General features: G+C 55.3%; 2 protein-coding genes across 2 annotated transcripts; one reads left to right on the plus strand and one right to left on the minus strand.

Annotated features, from left to right (window-relative positions):
* The first annotated feature begins 2,673 nt into the window (after window positions 1-2,673).
* On the plus strand, window positions 2,674-8,223 carry NAGS (N-acetylglutamate synthase). The gene is made up of 7 exons (XM_029212566.1): window positions 2,674-3,714; window positions 4,285-4,559; window positions 4,674-4,887; window positions 5,188-5,368; window positions 5,922-6,093; window positions 6,192-6,374; window positions 7,621-8,223. The coding sequence occupies exons 1-7, from the start codon at window positions 3,289-3,291 to the stop codon at window positions 7,772-7,774; spliced, it is 1,605 nt and encodes a 534-aa protein (XP_029068399.1). The 5' UTR covers window positions 2,674-3,288; the 3' UTR covers window positions 7,775-8,223.
* A 964-nt stretch (window positions 8,224-9,187) lies between these two features.
* Window positions 9,188-12,616, minus strand: TMEM101 (transmembrane protein 101). The gene is made up of 4 exons (XM_029212618.1): window positions 12,472-12,616; window positions 11,967-12,147; window positions 10,939-11,085; window positions 9,188-10,216 (listed from the first exon to the last, which is right to left on the minus strand). The coding sequence occupies exons 1-4, from the start codon at window positions 12,606-12,608 to the stop codon at window positions 9,908-9,910; spliced, it is 774 nt and encodes a 257-aa protein (XP_029068451.1). The 5' UTR covers window positions 12,609-12,616; the 3' UTR covers window positions 9,188-9,907.
* Between the last annotated feature and the right edge of the window lie 5,560 nt (window positions 12,617-18,176).

The raw sequence follows: 18,176 nt of genomic DNA on the forward strand, positions 1-18,176 counted from the left end.
TGTGTGCATCTCAAAGGGTGGCGTGGGTCTCTACTTTTGTGTACTTTGTGTATCTGTGTGTATGTCCCCTCTGGTGCTGTGATTGGGACGGTCAGCTATCAACCCTCACCTGCCCAGATTCCTGTCACCTCCATGCCCACCTATACTAAGTGGCAGTCAAGGAGGACTCTCATGGGAGGGAAAACCTTGGTCCTTCAAACCAGCCCCTGTGCCCAGGGCTGAGGCCCCTGCTGAGGGGAGTGTCTAGAGGGGTTGGAAGGTTGTGTCTGCTCCCAGCATCTCGAGGACCCGAGGCCTGATTAGAAGATAGGAGCCTGATTCTGGGCCCATTGACAATAGGCTTTGCTCTGAAAAACGAAACATCAGCCAGCTTCAGAGGGGAAAACATAAAATTCAAGCAGGAACCATAGGCCAACAATGATCCTGTAGGCCTTCAGTTCAGACGGGTGGGTCAGGTAGGGGTGTTGACCCCATACCCGCAGCCATCTCCTCCAGAAAGCCGGGCCAATTCCCCAACCACGGGCTGGCCTTCTCCAGGGAGAGTGACCCCAGGGTCACCCGGCCTGGAGTTAATCATCTACTCGGGGTATCCCTGGGCCCCATTGGCTGCCTGGGGACACGGCCCTCTGGGCTGAAACCCAAAGGAGAGGAAAGGAGTTCCCCAGCCATTATCTGCCCCACCGGCCCAGGGGAAATGGGGAGGATGCTGTTGGCTACTGGACCTGGTGGGCCCTCAGGAAGCCCCCAGTCTGGGAAGGAGACAGCAGCCCCCCGCTCAGGAAGCCCCAGTCTGAAGGGAGAGGCCATCCTTGCCCTCACGGGGGCCCCAACCTGGCAAGAAGCAGGACTCAGCCGCAGCTGGGAGGAAAGGACCTAAAAGGGGTGTACGCTTTAGTTGGAAGAAGCAAGGAGGGGCCAGGGTAGGGGCAGAGACCCAGAGCAGCAAAAGCGGGAGAGACCCACAAAGAGGAAATCTGAGTAAAGCGTGGCCCGGAGGGTGGGCGCTCTGACGAGGGGTTTGGATGGAGAGACCAGGAAGCGGAAGCACATTTGAGGTTGAGGGTCTCTGAGAGCAGAAAGAAGGAAAATGATTTGGGCTCCAAGGGTTAAGACCACCTCCTCTAGTGGATTCTGGGAAGTGTGGGGATCGGAGGGGCAGCAGTAAAGAGAGAAGAGAACGAAGGCCCTGGAGGTGGCCCCTCAGGGCAAGGGGTACACACCCTCCCTGCCATTGCTTCACTCTGTTGGAACTCAGGATTTCTAAGTAGGAAAACGGAAAAGTCAATGGAGGAGATCACAGAGGTCAGCTCCCGTCTCCTCCTGCCAGGAGCCTCCTGCCCAGGACGGTGCGTGCATGTGCTGTGCTGTGTGTGTGTATGTGCCTGCTCGTGTACGTGTGCACGTGTTCACGCGAACGTGTGTTTTGGTGGGGGATCCTTGGCAGGGTCAGTGCACTCACGCAGCATCCTCTGGGATACCCAGGAGAGAAGAGCCCAGACCGCTGCTCCCCATTCAGGCAGAGCCTGACACCCAGCACAGGGAACACAGAGCTGTACGAAAGGAAGGAAAGAGCAGGGGCTAGGAACTCAGGATGTCAAGGGTCCAGCCATGACACTAACAAGCTGTGTGACCTCGGCCAAATCACCTCCCCTCTACAGTTGATTTCACCGCCCTCTGTAAAGACAGAGGGTGGGACCCCACCGGGATAGAGTGTACCCGAGGGCAGGATATGTACAACTGTTAGCACACCAGGTGTTTTTAGGCAGCACAGGGGATACAGTATTAAGCAACAATGAATCACATCCTGTGAAAGTTTTCAAGTCCTTTTCAAATCTTGCTTAAGAGCATGGATCGGGAGCAAAACTGCTTTGCTTCAAAGACCAGCTCCACTGCTTATGAACTCAATGACCTTGTCCCTCACATATTTTTGTGCCTCAACTTCCTCGTCTATAAAATGGATGTAATAATAATACCGATTCTGGAGTCACTGTAAGGATTAAATGAGTCACTAGGTGTGAAGTGCTTTGCACAGCGCCTGGCGTTCTGCATGTGTCAGCAGCTATATTCTACCTTGGAGAAAGTCTCACAGTGTGCTAGGGGACCTCTACCACCTGGTGCTTGCTAACATTCTTTGTTCCCAAGAGAAGCAGACGACACTAACCAGCTGGAATTTATAACATTTTGTTCTCTCTTTATTTGTAAGACTTTCTTTTGAGTGATAATGGCCTTCTAGTTACAATCCTGATGTGGATAAATTTTAAAATTAAGAAGTTCATTTTTTTTTAAAGTCTTTATTGAATTTGTTACAATACTGCTTCTGGTTTTTATATTTTGTTTTTTTGGCCCCGAGACATGTGGGATCTTAGCTCCCCGACCAGGGATTGAACCCGCACCCCCTGCATTGGAAGGGGGAGTCTTAACCGCTTGACTGCCAGGTCACAGGATTAATTCTAGCCGCTCATTGAAGAGTCGACTGAAGGGGCAAGGGTGGAAGCAGGAAGTCTAATTAGCAGAGGACTGAGATAACAGAAGTGGGAGGTGATGGAGGCTTGCACTGGGGGGGATGGGGGATGGGGGGGTTGCTAGAGGAAGTAAGAAGGCATATGTCATATTTTTTCATAATTCAGAATGTTAATTTCATTATACCATATTATAACATTTGGTTTCTCTGGCAAAAAAAAAAAAAGTTTAAAGAAAAACTTGAACACTAATAAGGGGTGATTTGAAGATATGACAAAATTCTTCAAGGTGGGACCCAATGGCTGGCGTTTGGCAAACTCTGGTAACCTCGTGATTCCATCTTCTTTGAACTCCAACAGGACAGAGGCATCCCCGCCCTCCACGCTTTCACTCTTCCCCCACGTCTCCCTCCAGTCTCCTCCCTCAGCCAGGCGTCAACTGCAACCTGCTCTCCCCTCTTGCCCTAATCAGACTCCCCCTTAATCATTCAAGACCCCGCAGAGCGCCAAATCCACCTGTGGGTCCCCTGAGCCCTTCCTGGAACCGGCCTTGGCAGCAAATTAAAGACACCCAGCCACCGTTTATCTCTGCCTCGTGACTCTCGCTAGTGGGTTCCATCCCCCCACCCCAGGGGCGGGGATCCTGTCGGCGCCGCCTTCTGACCCATGGCCTGACCCTCCTCAAACGCACCCGGAGGCGACTCCGCGGCCCCCGTCGGCGCCCCGCCCCGGCAGTCCCAGCCCCGCCCCGCCGTAGGTTAAGAGGCCCCCAGAGCCAGGAGCTCTGGACAGACGGTCATTTGTGGGGGGGCGAGCTGGTTTGGTTGTCATGGCGACGGCGCGGTTGGCCTGGGCCCTGCGGGCCGCCCCTGCGGGCGGGAGGCTGCGCGGCCCCCAAGGCACTGGGGGCGCCCGGAGGCTCAGCGGCAGCACGTGGCGGCGGGCGGCCAGGGGTACCAGCCCGGGACGCCGGCTCAGCACCGCCTGGGCGCCGGCCCAGCCCGCCCAAGAGGAGGCCGAGGGCGCCGTGTACGACATCTACTCGCCTGCAGCGGAGGAGCCGTCGTGGACACTGCCCCCCGCGCCCCCGGTGTCCCCCGACTCCCCCGGGCCCCCGGCCGGCCGCTCGCTGGTGCAGCGGGACATCCAGGCCTTCCTGAACCAGTGTGGGGCCAGCCCCGGGGAGGCGCGCCACTGGCTCACGCAGTTCCAGACCTGCCACCACTCCGCGGACAGGCCCTTTGCCGTCATCGAGGTGAGAGAGCCCGGCGTCGGCCGGGTCACAGACAGGGGACGGGGGTTGTGTAGCGACGTTTCGCCAGGCATGGCAGGACGGGCTGCGGACTCTGCGCAGCGGAGCCAGGAAGGGGCTCGACGGAGCCCAGACGAGCGCCTGGGACTGCGCGAGGCTGTGCGCTCCTCGAAAAGTCTCGCGCCCAGCCCGGGTGAGGAGCCTCGGGTCCCCAGCCCGTCAAACGTGATGCACCAGAGAAGTCCTCCCAACCTGGGCGCAGTTAGGGGTTCAGTTGGCAGTTAGGGAACCTGGATAGAAGCCGCCTGCGTCACCCCTCCCCCTAAGGTGTCCTACAGTCCAAGGTCGCAGGGAGGAGCGGAGGGAGGAACACTAGTGTGAGATAAGAGGATGGCAAGACCCAACGGGGCAAAGGGCGAAGCAGGTGGGCGCAGGTGGCCAGAAATGGAGCCTGACAGCTCCTGGGCAGGGTGGGGGCCCCGAGAGGGCCTTGAGGACCCGGCTGTAGGAGCAAGCGGGTGCAGCAGGAGTCAGGGCTGGTGTCGTGCCCGTTGAACGCCCACTCCTCCGCAGGTGGACGAGGAGGTGCTCAAGTGCCCTAAGGCCGTATCCAGCCTGGCCTTCGCCCTGGCCTTCCTGCAGCGCATGGACATGAAGCCCCTGGTGGTCCTGGGGCTGCCCGCTCCCACGGCGCCCTCGGGCTGTCTTTCCTTCTGGGAGGCCAAGGCACAGCTTGCCCAGAGATGCAAGGTGCTGGTGGACGCCCTGCGGCATAATGCCGCCACTGCCGTGCCTTTTTTTGGCGGCGGGTCGGTGCTGGGCGCTGCTGAGCCAGCCCCTCATGCCAGGTTAGTGCTGACCCTGCGTGCCCCTGCGTCCTCAGATCACGCTACTCCACCCGCCCAGCCCCAGACCCGCGGGTCCTGGAGGCAACCTCCTTGAGCACCACGTCTGGCCCCCAGCTATGGCGGCATCGTCTCGGTGGAGACCGACCTACTACAGTGGTGCCTGGAGTCGAGCAGCATCCCCATCCTGTGCCCCATCGGGGAGACGGCCGCCCGCCGCTCCGTGCTCCTGGACTCACTGGAGGTGACCGCGTCCCTGGCCAAGGCGCTGCGGCCCACCAAAATCATCTTCCTCAATACCACGGGCGGTCTGCACGACAGCAGTAACAAGGTGTGTCTCCTCCTTTTGGACCCCACTCCCCGCGACTCTGCGCCAGGCTGAGCCCCTCTCTTAGGTCCCCTGCACGCCTCCCAGACGGGCCCCAGAGTCAGTCTCTCTCCAGCCGCATGGGTCGGAAATGGAGTGTCAGGGAAGGACTCAGCCTATGGTGCTCAGATCTGAGCCCCTCACTGGCCAAGGACTTCGGGAGGAAGTAAGGGAAAAGGGGTCAGTGAGGAGAGGTCCGTGGGGCGGGGGCACAGTCCCTGTCCGGCTGCAGGTCGGAGGCTCACCCCCTCGTCCTGGACACAGGTCCTGAGTAACGTGAACTTGCCCGCCGACCTGGACCTAGTGACCAACGCCGAGTGGGTGAGCACCAAAGAACGGCAGCAGATTCGGCTCATCGTAGACGTGCTCAGCCGCCTGCCTCACCACTCCTCGGCCGTCATCACCGACGCCAGCACGCTGCTCACCGAGCTCTTCAGCAACAAGGGTGAGGGCCGGGGCGGGGGGTGCGTCGGGGTTTGGGGAGCCAGGAGAAGCGGCTTCCTCTCCAGACAGTAAAGGCTTCCTGCTCTTGTCAAACCTGGGGGAGGTGAGCAAGGAGGTGGACGGCCCTGGGCTAGAACTTGGGTGGAACTAGACAGATGGGAGGGACTTGGGTGGGTGGGAGGAACCACAGACCCAGCGGAACCAAGTGGAATGGACAGAGCTAGGAAATGTGGGCGGGGTTTGGATGGGTGGGCGGGACCAGGGGCGGGGGAGGGCAAGGGTAGGCGGGACTAGGAGAGGTAGGTGGGACTACAGGCGATAGGCGGAACTTGAGGGACAAACTGCCTGGGGAAAAAGCAAATCCCTGAGTGAAAATCGCGCATAAATCTATGCAGATCTTAGGAAGCGTCTCACTATGGAGAGCTCCCAAAGAGAGTAATTGCCCCACCAGCCCCTGTCCTATCTGGAATCCCCACCAGGCTGCGCAAAGGGAGGAGCGGAGGGGACCTGGATCTCGGGCCGAACTCACCCTTCCTCCTCCATCCCACCCCCAGGGTCCGGGACGCTGTTCAAGAACGCCGAGCGGATGCTGCGAGTGCGCAGCCTGGACAGCCTGGACCAGGGCCTCCTAGTGAACCTGGTCAACGTCAGCTTCGGCAAAAAGCTCCGGGACGACTACTTGGCCTCGCTTCGCCCGAGGTTGCACTCTGTCTACGTCTCTGAGGGGTGAGCCTGCGGGCCCCAGAGGGCAGGGACCAAGGGACAGAGCCGGGGAGCTTTGGACCAAGGAGAGGTCCCAGCCTGCCTCTCCCCCGCTGCGCCAGGTACAACGCGGCTGCCATTCTGACCACGGAGCCTGTACTTGGGGGCACCCCGTATCTAGACAAGTTTGTGGTGAGCTCCAGCCGCCAGGGCCAAGGCTCCGGCCAGATGCTGTGGGAGCGCCTGCGGCGGGACCTGCAGACGCTTTTCTGGCGCTCCCGGGTCACCAACCCCATCAATCCCTGGTAGGTCCCACCCCTCCCGGCTCTGGGCTGGGCCGCACCCCCACTCTCCTCTCCAGCTCTGGCCAGCTACGCCCCGGGGACCACCAGCCAGGAAGGCTGGGCCTCCCTTCTTTCATTAGCCATTCTTCCCCAAGGGAAATGGCCCGCTCAGTGTGGCCCCACATTCCCCAGGGAGTGGACCACACACGGAGCCTGAGATTTCCCTAGAGGCAGAGCACACTTAACCCGGCTCTGCCCCGGCTAGGGTAGATTCCTTGAAGACAGTCTCCACCCGGGAAGCAGCCTGCCTCTCCCAGGGTCTGCAGAAATCCAGCACCTCAGGGCTCTATTCCAGGCCGAGTTGCCAAGCTCTGACCCCAGGCCCACTGCATCTCCAGTGGAACACTCCCTCCTCTCTTTCCTTCTGCAGTTATCACCTCATCCCCCACTACTCTGCTCTTTGGGCACCAAGAAGTGAACAGGAACCCCTCCCCGGGCTGCACAGCCAAGGCAGTGTGGAGAGAGCAAAAGAGGGCCTCACTCTAACCCTCCTAGCTGTGTGACTCTGGCTAAAGAGGGCCTCACTCTAACCCTCCTAGCTGTGTGACTCTGGCTAGTTAGCTAACTTCTCTGAGCCTTAGCTGCTTCTCTGTGAAAAAAGCATAACAACACCAGGCTATTGGCTAATGCTATAAGGATAAAATCAGATTACACACCACAGGTCCTAGCAGAGTGTCCAGCATGTACAGGCATACCCCAGAGATATTGCCAGTTTGGTTCCAGACCTCCACAATAAAGTGAATATTGCAATAAAGTAAATCACATGAATTTTTTGGTTTCCGAGTATATATAAAAGTTATGTTTATACTGTAGTCTATTAAGTGTGCAATAGCATTATGTCTAAAAAAAAGTGTATATACCTTAATTTTAAAATACTTTTATTGCTAAAAACTGCTAACCATCACTTGAGCCTTCAGTGAATAATCATCTATTTGCTGGTGAAGGGTTTGAAATATTGCAAGAATTACCAAAATGCAACAGAGACGAATGCAACGAAGTGAGCAAATGCTGTTGGAAAAATTATCCTGATAGACTTGCTCCACACAGGGTTTCCACAAACCTTTAATTTGTAAAAAACGTAGTACCTGCAAAGCAGAATAAAGTGAAGCGCAATAAAACGAGGTGCGCTTGTAGTAGGTCCTCAGTAAATGAACCAGTGAGCAGTGAGCACTGGCCTTGCCTAAAACCTGTCTCCCACCTCCACCAGGTACTTCAAACACAGCGATGGCAGCTTCTCCAACAAGCAGTGGATCTTCTTCTGGTTTGGCCTAGCCGACATCCGGGACTCTTACGAGCTGGTCAACCACGCCAAGGGGCTGCCAGACTCCTTCTGCAAGCCAGCTTCTGACCCAGGCAGCTGACCCTCTCTACCAGCCCTGCAGGCCCTGGGACAGCCAGGGTGGACCAAAAGCCATGCCTGCTGAAGGTGACCCGAGGCAGCCACAGGCCGGACCAGGCTTGTTGGCTGAGTGAGGCAGCAGCCGCTACTCTACCCTGCCCAAAGGGGGGCACCCAAGTGAGGACAAGTGCAGGCAGGAGAAGGGCCTGCCCAAGACCCCCTACTTGCTCCAAAGCCACAACCAGATGGCCTTGAATTTTCAGTCTAGGGATTTGGGGGGAGGAGGGCTTGCCTTTGAGGGCTCTACTCAAGGCTTAAGGGTGGGCCAGTGTCTGTGGTCTCTGTGCTGTTTTGAGGCTCCCTTGCCCAAAATATCACCCACATCTGCCTGATATTCCACCATTCGTTTTAGTTCCTTCGGGTCTTGCAACTTTTCAGGAGACCTTGATTAAAATGCAAATACTTGTCTGAAAGTCAGCTCACACTTGAAAGGAAATTAGCAGTGACCCTCTGGAAACAAGATCTTGAGGGCTGGGGAACCTCTTCCTAGAGGGAAGAGAGGAGCTAAATGAGGCCGAGGCCCCCAAATGAATGCTGCCACCACCTCCCTCCCCCAGCTGTCAGCAGTCCCCAGAGAGACTCCCCTACCCCTTAGTTAGGAAACATCTTCCATGCCACAGACCAGACTGACAGCAGCCCCAGCTCCCTTTCCAGGCAAGGCTCCGGGCCAAGCCCAGACTTGGATGTTTTCCCCTGGGCCCCCCTGGAGGTTGTGTCTCCATCTTTGCAGGAAGAGAACATCTCAGATGGGTAGGAGTCCAAAGCCTGAGGTTTCATTTCACATTTTTGTCCTCCACCATGTGCCAGGAACCATACTGGCTGCTGGGGCTACTTTCTGTCAGGAGGTGTGCAGACGAGTAGGGAGAGGGTCACCATGGCACACACACGGGGCTGCTGTGACACAACCAACCCCCAGGAGAGGGCTGGTGTCCCGTACATATCTGGGCGTGGGCATCAGACAGACCTGACCTGGAATCCAGCTCTGTGGCCTGAGGCAAGCTGCTCACCTTCTCTGAGCCTCCATTTCCTCACCTGTGAAATGAAAACTCCTCAGCCTCATAGTGACACTTAACATCAATTCTCTCCCTCTAGCTGCCCTCACCAAAGATTTCTTCGAAAGGAGCTGGCACCAAATGGGGAGGAAAAGATAAGCCACAAGAGGGACTGAAGTGAAAGGTCAAAGCATATACTACAGGGAGCATTTGGAGACTCTTGAAAAGAGAGCCAAAGGACTGTGGGAACTCTCAGAACAGGGGGAAGATCATGGGCGGATCAAGGTGGGGCTTAACCAGATATGGTATTTCAAGAAACCCAAGATCAATCCCAGCCAATGGCTAAGTGCCCCGTGGGGAGAACAGAGAAGCAAAGCCAAATGTCTATATAAAATGTTTATTTTTGGAGGACTGTGTGGTCTGGTGTTTGGGAGGGCACTCACCCCCACCAGGCCAACCACGGAGCTAGAAACAGAAGGCCAGAGGCAGGAAGCTGGCTGCTGCCTGTCCCACCCCTGCAAACCCCAGAGTAAACTGGGGCCTGCTCTACCCTCAAGGTGGGTGACAGCTAGTGCTGTTTCTGCCCCTGGCACACCCTGACAGTCCACATGACTTCCGTGGTGCCCAGCCCCTCTGCTCCTCCTGGGCCTGAGCCACGTGTCAACGTGCACACTCACTCGCTCTCAGTCTCAGAAAAGCACTGCGGAGCCTAGCTGCATCTGCCAGGTTGAAAAAGGACTGTTTCACATTGGCTCACTTCCGGTTCTCCTCTGTCTCCCGCTCTCAGTACCCCACCCTAGCCCTGCCTTACTCCCTTCCCTGGGACAGGAGACCCAAGGGAGCAGCTGGCCTCAGCTCTCCTCGTAACAAACAGGAAAAAGAAACCTGTAAGGCAGAGTCATCAGGGCTCCCACCTCACCAAGGCCCAAGCCCAGGAACTGGGGAAGAGACCTGCCTCTTACCAACACACGCACACACATGCACACAACGCAAGTGATCAAACAGACCAAAAAGCATAAGTAAACATAACTGGGCCAGCAAGGAAGAAGGTAGGGTAGCCCTCAGTGGCTCCCTGCACCCATCTCAGACTCCCGCTGTGCAACTCAGCCGTCGGTGGCCAGGATGACAGCGGCCCCAAAGATGCCCACACTCTCTCCAAGGAGCTTCATCTGGTTCCAGAACTCAACACGCCGCGTGTTATGCCAGTAGGCAACGTTGCCATCAATGAGCAGCATAACCGGGGGCAGTAGAACAGCCAAGATCTGGGCAGCCAGGGTCACGTAGTAGCCTGACAGGAAAGCCAGGGCCAGGACGCCATACAGCACGAAGAAGAGCTGGATCATCAGCTCCCCGCCTGGGAGATGGTTCAGATACGCCAGCCGGTCCTCCTTGCTGTGCTGCAGCGAGTAGGCCTAGAAACACACCATCCTCTAAGGCTCTCCAACAGGCTGAGGAGCCTGTCTGGGTAAGGCCACCCCTGGCATGCAAGCAGCCCCTACAAGGTGGGCTTCTGACTCCCCTCTCAGACTTGGGGCTTTCTGAAAGTAAAGCCTGTGTCTCCCCATCTGACTAGGGAGCTCCATGGGGTTAGGACCTCTGTCTCTCCTTACTCTGGGGTCTCAGAAGGGAGGAGGTTCCACAGTCAGACCGGGGCTCTCACCTCTGAATTCAGAGCTCTGCACATGGGAGATGGTGCCCAGCAACTAAGATGAAGCCAAGTGACTTGGGGCCTGCTCACATCCGCATCCACAATGGCCTCCCCGAGCACCAGGGAGGACATAACTGGCTACCCATAATAGGCAGCCCCATCAGCTCTAAGTGGCAGAGTCCCATCTGGGACCTGAACTCTACCAAACCTCTCCTTTGTCCCCTCTCCCAGTCCTCTGGGGGCTGAAGCCATGAGAGGACCCGTCCCGCTTGTTCTTCTGGCTCTCAGGCTTGGGACTGAAGGGTCAACCCATCCTCTTCTCTCCCCAGTGGCAATAATGCCGGAAGAAGGGACTCTCGGCCAGGTCTCAGGCACTTGAAGGGCCCCCGAGGCCCAGAATTTGGCAGGGGCCACTGCCGGGAGCCAGGCACGGGCTCACTTCTCACTCCCAGTCAGGCACCTCCAGCCCACAGTCCCCCAACCTACCACGCAGATGAGGTAGATGCCCAGGAAGACCTGGCCGGTGGACTGGAGGGAACGGCTGCGGGGTTTCCGACGGTACAGCTCCCCAGCACCGCTGGCCAGCACAAGAAAGCCACCGATGATGGCAACTGTGCGAGAGTACATACGGACCTAGGCCGAGGCGAGGGGACCCCAGTCAGGACCTGAAGCCACCACACTTCTCCTGGCTTCCCGGAGCGCAGAACTGCCCATCTCTATACATCCCATTCCACCTGATGAACCCTCTTACCACTTCCAAGTGTGGTGGGCAGGTAGAGCAGAGATAGGTAATTTTTTTTACCAGAAGCAGAAACGGAGGCCCAGAGGGGTTAATAAAATTGTCCAAGGTCCTACAGAAAGTAAGTGGCAGAACCCAGATACCAAGCGTTGCCCCCCTCCCCACCCCCAGGTCTGCACACTCGAAGCCCAATGTTCTTTTTGCTATATAGTATACACTGTTCCATAACTAACCGTTGATCTCACTGTCCTATGGCTATTCACACATCTGCCTCCCCTACTGGACTGACAGTCCGCTCCTTGCGGGTAATGCCTTGGTCCAGGCTTATCTCCAAGACTGTAGTGCCTGGCACAGGTCCTGGCATCTACAGGCTTAAATGCTGCCCTAGGATTAAATTTCATAAAATCGGTTGGGTGGACCAGGTACTCTCTAAGGTCCCTTTTGCCCTATGAGTCTGAGATAACTAATGGTTTAAAGGGTTCTGGGAACCAGGTGACCTGGGTTCTGGTCACACCTGTAATGCTAACTGTGGTGTAACTTTGGGAAAGTCTGGTTTGCATCTCTGGACCTCAGTTTCCACACTCTGAAGGGGAGGTTTGCGTGGTGTCTAAGGTCCTTCCATTCTCGCCGTCTGTAATAACCTCTACACGCCTGGGGGTTCAGCCTTTCCAGGCTTCGCACTGTGCTCCTGGATAGCACCAGGCATCGCCCAACTGTCCCGGGCATTGGCTCCCCAACACCCCAGCGAAGTCCCACTTAGGGCCGAGGCGCTCACCTTCAGCCAGTCCCCGTAGTGGACGTAGCCCCCGATGTAGGCGGCGTAGGTACTAACGGCCAGCTGGAGTGCGGCCCCCAGAGCGAACCAGCGCCGCTTCACTCCAAAGGACATGAAGCTAGCGCACAGCACGGCCGCCCCCATGTCGAAGTACAGGTAGGGCACTGGGATGTCGGGCTTCCTGCGAGCCGGGAGGGGGGAAGGAACGAGGACAGAATGAAGCACAGAATGAAGCGGGGAAAAGAGCCTTGAGACCCCTTAGGTTCCCGCAAGCTCCACTGCTTCCCCAAACCGGCGGCCCCTCTCATAGCTAGGACCCCCACCCTACGCTCCATGCCCACCATGCTCCGGACCAGAGTCCCTAACAAGTCCAAGGTCCCAATTCCTCCCAGTCCAAGGGTCCCAACTTCTGGGCCGCAACTTCTTCCCCACCTCACCGCACCCTCGTTGCTGGGACAGGCCGGACCGCCCCCACCGCGTTCGGCGGCCGCGCGGGCCTGCTCACCGGCGCGCCTCGGCCCTCTCAGCGTACAGCATGAGCTGGCTGAAGCAGCCCCAGAACGGGCAGCGTGTGAGCAACACCGAACCCAACTGCATGATCAGCTGCAGCATCCACCGTCGCGAACCTATCTTCGGCGCCATCTTGAGGAAGGGCAGTCCGCCGCCGCCTCACCCCGCGGCCAAGGAGGCCGGCGCGAGGACGCGACGCACAACTTCCGGCTCTCGCGGGGTTTTTCCCCCCCACTTCCGTCAGGAAACAAAGCTCTCGCTCTCTAGTTCTGGACCGAAGGAAGTGTTCTAGCTGCAGGGTTGTCTTTCCTTCTGACCATGGAGGCTCAAGGGTCCCTTCTTGTAGCTGCAAAGTTGAAAACTAGAGTAGAGGAAGGAACAGTAAGCGAACTAGCCTTTGAATGCAGCTAAACTTAGGCTGCAACCCCTAATGCAACCCTGTGACTTTGGGCATATCGCTACACTTTCCAAGATTCATCTGGGAAACGGAGATGACACCTATCTCACAGGGTTGTTGTGAGGTTTAAATGTGACAGTGTTGGTTCGAGCACATAGTAGGGGTTCAATAAATGGTGTACACAACACACACCCCAGAGGAAATCCCTCTGCTTCTGTTTAAGCTGAAAGTAAAAGGTTTTCCCCATAATTCAGAAAGACACATGCACCCCAATGTTCACTGCAGCACTACTTACAGTAGCCAGGACATGGAAGCAACCTAGCCAGGACATGTCCATCAACAGAGGAATGGATAAAGAAGATGTGGTACATATATACAATGGAATATTACTCAGCCATAAAAAGGAACAAAATTGGGTCATTTGTAGACACATGGGTGGACCGAGAAACTGTAAGAGTCTTTACAGAATGAAGTAAGTCAGAAAAACAAATATCATATATTAACGCATATATGTGGAATCTGAAAAAATTGGTATAGATGATCTTATTTACAAAGCAGAAATAGAGACACAGATGTACAGAACAAACATATGGATACCAAGGCGGAAAGGAGGGGGTATGATGAATTGGAAGACTGAGATTGACATATATACACTATTGATACTACGTATAAAACAGATAACTAATGAGAACCTACTGTATAGCACAGGGAACTCTACTCAATGCTCTGTGGTGACCTAAATGAGAAGGAAAACCAAAAAAGAGGGGATATATGTATACATATAGCTGATTCACTTTGCTGTACAGTAGAAACTAACACAATATTGTAAAGCAACTATACTCCAATAAAAGTTAAAAAAAAAAAAAAGAGCTTTTCCTAAGAGCCACTTGTAGAGAAGTGTGATCTTGGTCTGCCTTCCTTCTGTCCCCTGAGAGAAGACAGATCTGATGTGGACATATGGGACAACTCAGGCAGTCCATTTCTCCAGCTCCGACGCTCCCACTCTAGCCCAAACTACCACCTTTTGTCAGTTTAGCTGCACCAGGTTTCCAACTGGTCTTCCCCACTTCTCCTTTGGTGCTGTTTGTTCTTAGTTCCTCTATTTTATGTTCTCATAACCAAAAGGCACCCTTCCTTTGAATCAGCACACTGGCAATTATATATTTGTGATTTTTTTGTTGTCATTGATGACTAGGTTAACACTAGACTGTGAGCTCCATGAGGGCAAGGACAGTGTCTGGTTTCTGTTTACAATTATATTCTCAGGGCCTAGTAGACAGGATGCATTCAGGAAACATGTGCCGAATAGATAAATAAATGAAAAGGTGTTACCGCTATTTCTTGCCTCAGGAATCATTTGTTGAATAAGTAAATGAGCAAAAGTTCTGGACACTCTGGGACTGCCACCACAAAGCCACCCCCACCTATCTTCCTGCACACCCCACCACCACCCTGCAACATACAAATTCATCTTCTGATATTCAAGTTAAGACTCTACAAGCACTTCCACAAGCCCATTTAACTCAGGAGGTCTGTTTTCATTTCCCTGGGAAAGGGGCCTTCTGCCCAAGAAACATTTCTGACAATATGAATTTAAAATTCCCAATCAGCCAGTGAAAGCTTGGGACAACAAAACACCTTTTCACATCTAATTTTTTACAGTCACTAGGACAAAGCCTGGGTATGTGAGAAAGGGATGTATCCAGGCAGAAAACTAGGGAATGAGATTGTGTGATTGCTGGGTGGGAAGACGCCAGTCAAGGGGAATGAGAAAAAGACTGGGTTAAAGGTCATTTTGCCTTCCCCTCCCACCCCTCCCACCCCCCACCACATGAGGCAAGTTTTCTTCACCAAAACGCAGGCACATACTACAGAATCAACTTTCCAACTGATTTTCTTTTTCCAATCTCCTCACCCAACCCCGATTCAAACGGGACAAGATGCACAGCCATCGGGAAGGAGCTAAGGTGTTGAGAACTGGGATAGTGTACATCCACAAAATAGTTCTAGGAGCCTGCCTGGGTTGTGCCCACGGGAACAGTACCCTTACCCCACCTCCATCATAACTTTAGCAACCAGTTTCTGATCAAGTCCCCAACAGCAGAGGCCAGGGACATGTGTGAGGAAGGGGAAGGAGATGAGGATTAATGCTTTCCTTGTACCCATCCCACCCCAGTTCCCTCTGGTCTTCAGTTTCTACCTTGTAGTGTCCTCTTCCCCAAAGAAGTGTTGAGGACTAGGGGCCAGATCCCTCTTTTTCTAGGGCTGGAAAAGATGGCATTGTGCTAGATCGGGGGAAATATGTGAGGAGGGTGGTTGGCCCTAGGCCCTGAGAGATGAACACAGCCATTTCTCTCTCCCCTCCCACCACTCCTCCCACCCTGCCTGGGCAGACAACTGAGCCCCGAAGACTTCTAAGGACCATCCCTTTTCCTCTCTCACAGCTTCATCTTCTCCCCCTCCTCCAGCTGCCTCTCTAGAGGGCTCCCCTGCTCTCCAGTTCTCCTGGGGCCCCACCTGCACTTGCACTCAACCATGACCGCAGCCGCATTGACTAGAATGGTGCCCGATACCTAGCCAAGGCAGAGCTGGGGCTCCACACTGCTTAGCACCGCCCCGCCAGCCGCCCAGGGCCATCACAAGTCATGCTACCCAGGTCAGCCACACACAAGTGCCACAGGTGGTCCAGCTTCCCAAAGGCCCACTGCAGGTCAGTCGCAGACCCAGGCGTTGCTGGTCAGCAGCAGCAGCATGCCTGCTGTCCGGATGCCCGCCACATCTTGAACTTGACATGCTGCAGCAGGCTGCCTACAATAGAGAGCAGGCCCAGCGCCTGCAGGGCTGCAAAGGCCTCAGCCTCCTGCTTGCTGACGTCGGTCCCAGCCAGAGAGCACCTCCAGGCTGGCGCCCCTAACTCGCTGTGCCGGTTCCCAGCCAGCCCTGCCCGCACAGGTGGAAGAGGCCCCTGGCTCCAGCAGTGCCCAGCTCAGCCCGGCTGTGTGGCTCAGGTCCAGCTGCCCCAAGTTTCCCAGGCCCCACAGGCTGCAGGGCTCCAGGGTAGCAAGCAGGTTGTGAGAGGTCTAGACAGAGCAGAGAGCACAGGGTGATGGAAAAGTCTGGGCACAGGTGAGCCAGCTGGTGTGGCTGAGGGCCAGATGCTCCAGGAAACCCAGGCCCCTCACCCAGGGCTCCACCAGCCAGATCCCATGGGACACTGTGAGAAAGCAGCGGCACCACAGTCCCCACAGGCCCTGGAAGGAGCCACCTGCCAGGTGGCTGAGACTACTGTGGCTCAGCTCCAAGAGCTAAACGGTCAGGGAGCCTGGGAGGGGGCTGAGCAAGTGGAGGCCCCCACAGTCTACACAGTGCCCAAGGCTGGGTAGGTACATGGCGCTGGCCACACTGCTGCCAGACTCCCAGCAAGGCCAATGCCACCATTGTGGCCATGGTCACCGTAAGGAAGGAGCGGCCACACCTGCCCCATCCTTGCCCCATGAGGGGCTGGAGTGAGGATGGCACCAGGCCGTCATGGATGCTGAGAGCCCACGCCACACTCCTCCACCCAGGAGCCTGGGGAAGCACGGTGATGCTAGGAAAGAAAAATAAACGCAAACACCATTCAGAGGTCTCACCATGTTGCCAGGTCCCCCAACATGGTCTCAAGGTCACCTTCCCTCCATCTCCCAAGATTTTACCTGCTACCTAGGCTTCTGGCAAAAGCCATTTCAGCGTGAGACCCCAGCAACCAGATACCCCAGCCCCAGACACCCGCCCCCATTCCATTATTCCTACTAGGATGAAAGGCAATCGAGGAAGATGGCCTTTTTAATCCTCTCGACCTTTTTTACTCACACTCCACACCCCACCTCACTTATTTCCCACACGATCGCAGGAGAAACGCTGCCTTCTCCTACAAGAAGAGCTTCAGCTAGATCCTGGCCTAATCTGGCCACTGAGGCCAGGGCCTCAGGCGGAAGCCCTGGGCACTCACATATATTCCTGGCACTACTTGCTGAGTGCAATCCCAGCCCAGGAATGGCAGAGGAAGCTCAGCTCTAGTTACCTGCCTTGCTGGCCTCCTGCCAGAGCCCCACCCCCCAAAGCAGGAGCAATCAGCTCTCAGGAAGCCATAATCCTGAGGGTGGGGATGGAGGACAGGTTGAGGAAATCTCCAAGGCCTTTTGGCCTTATATCCAGGGGAGCAGGACCCTGCCCTGCTTTTCTAAGAGCAGGTGTTCCCCCCTCCACCTCTTTCTCCCTTCTGGAGACCCAGGCCCTCCTCTACTTCTTGTCAGGATGGCAGCTGGAGGCCCCTTGGAGCCCTCCCTCAAGTGAGGAAGCAGCCAGGTGTCTCTTCTTTCATTCTTACTTCCTGCCTAAGACATCTGGACGCAAAGGAAGGGAATGCTCGCTCTTGCTCTCACTAGGCCAAAGGTCAAAGTACTCCACTCTGGCCTTCCAGGAGTACCCAGTATCTCCTTCTGAAACAGAGGGGTCTGGGGCCAGGGTACCCCGTGCTTCTGCCTTGCCCTGGGAGGCTAAACAAGTTACTTTCTCTCTAGGTTCCTGAGTGTGCTCACGAGCCCCACCCAGCAAACTCTTAAAGAGAATAATAATAATGGCCGTATGGAAGAGATGGTTACCAAGGGCCAGGCATCTCATTAAAGGCTTCATTTAATTCTCAACCAAGACACTCATTTCACAGATGAGGGAACTGATCCTTGGCAAGGCAAGGTAAGTTGCCAAGTCATACTGCTAACTAGTGGCAGAGGTGAAATCTGACACGGCTTCTTTGAATCCAGGCAAGCGCCTAACCACTAAGCTACAAGGCCCCAAAGAGTGGGCCACTGTTTCCCATGCCAGCCAAACATCCCCCTAAGAAGTCAAGGTCACAGGTGAATAATACAGATGATGCCCAGAATGGTAAGAGCAGCTGAGCCACCACCAACATGGGAAATTAGTCTCGGCTTGTGGTTGATCAGACTTGAGCCCCTTTGAATTAATTCAAGTGTGATCTGGTTCAAGCAAATTATACCGGAAAAACTTGAGGAATCACTGTCAATAATCTTTGAGAAAACATTACACACAGAGGGTTGCCAGAGACTAGAACGCAGCACAAGTTCCAATTTTCAAAAGTCAGATAAGTGTAACAACAGTTAACAAAATTCAAAAAGGGCTCACGAAACAGGCAGTCTCATCATTACCGAAAACATGATGGCACTAGGTGCCCACGTGAGTCTACCCACACAAGCTTACTTCCCTTTCTGATAAGAGTTATGTGGCTATCACAGACAAACATCTGG

This window comes from Monodon monoceros, unplaced genomic scaffold (assembly GCF_005190385.1).
Source record: "Monodon monoceros isolate NGI ecotype Baffin Bay Population unplaced genomic scaffold, NGI_Narwhal_1 Super_Scaffold_9, whole genome shotgun sequence".
In the NCBI taxonomy this organism is placed as follows: Eukaryota; Metazoa; Chordata; class Mammalia; order Artiodactyla; family Monodontidae; genus Monodon; species Monodon monoceros.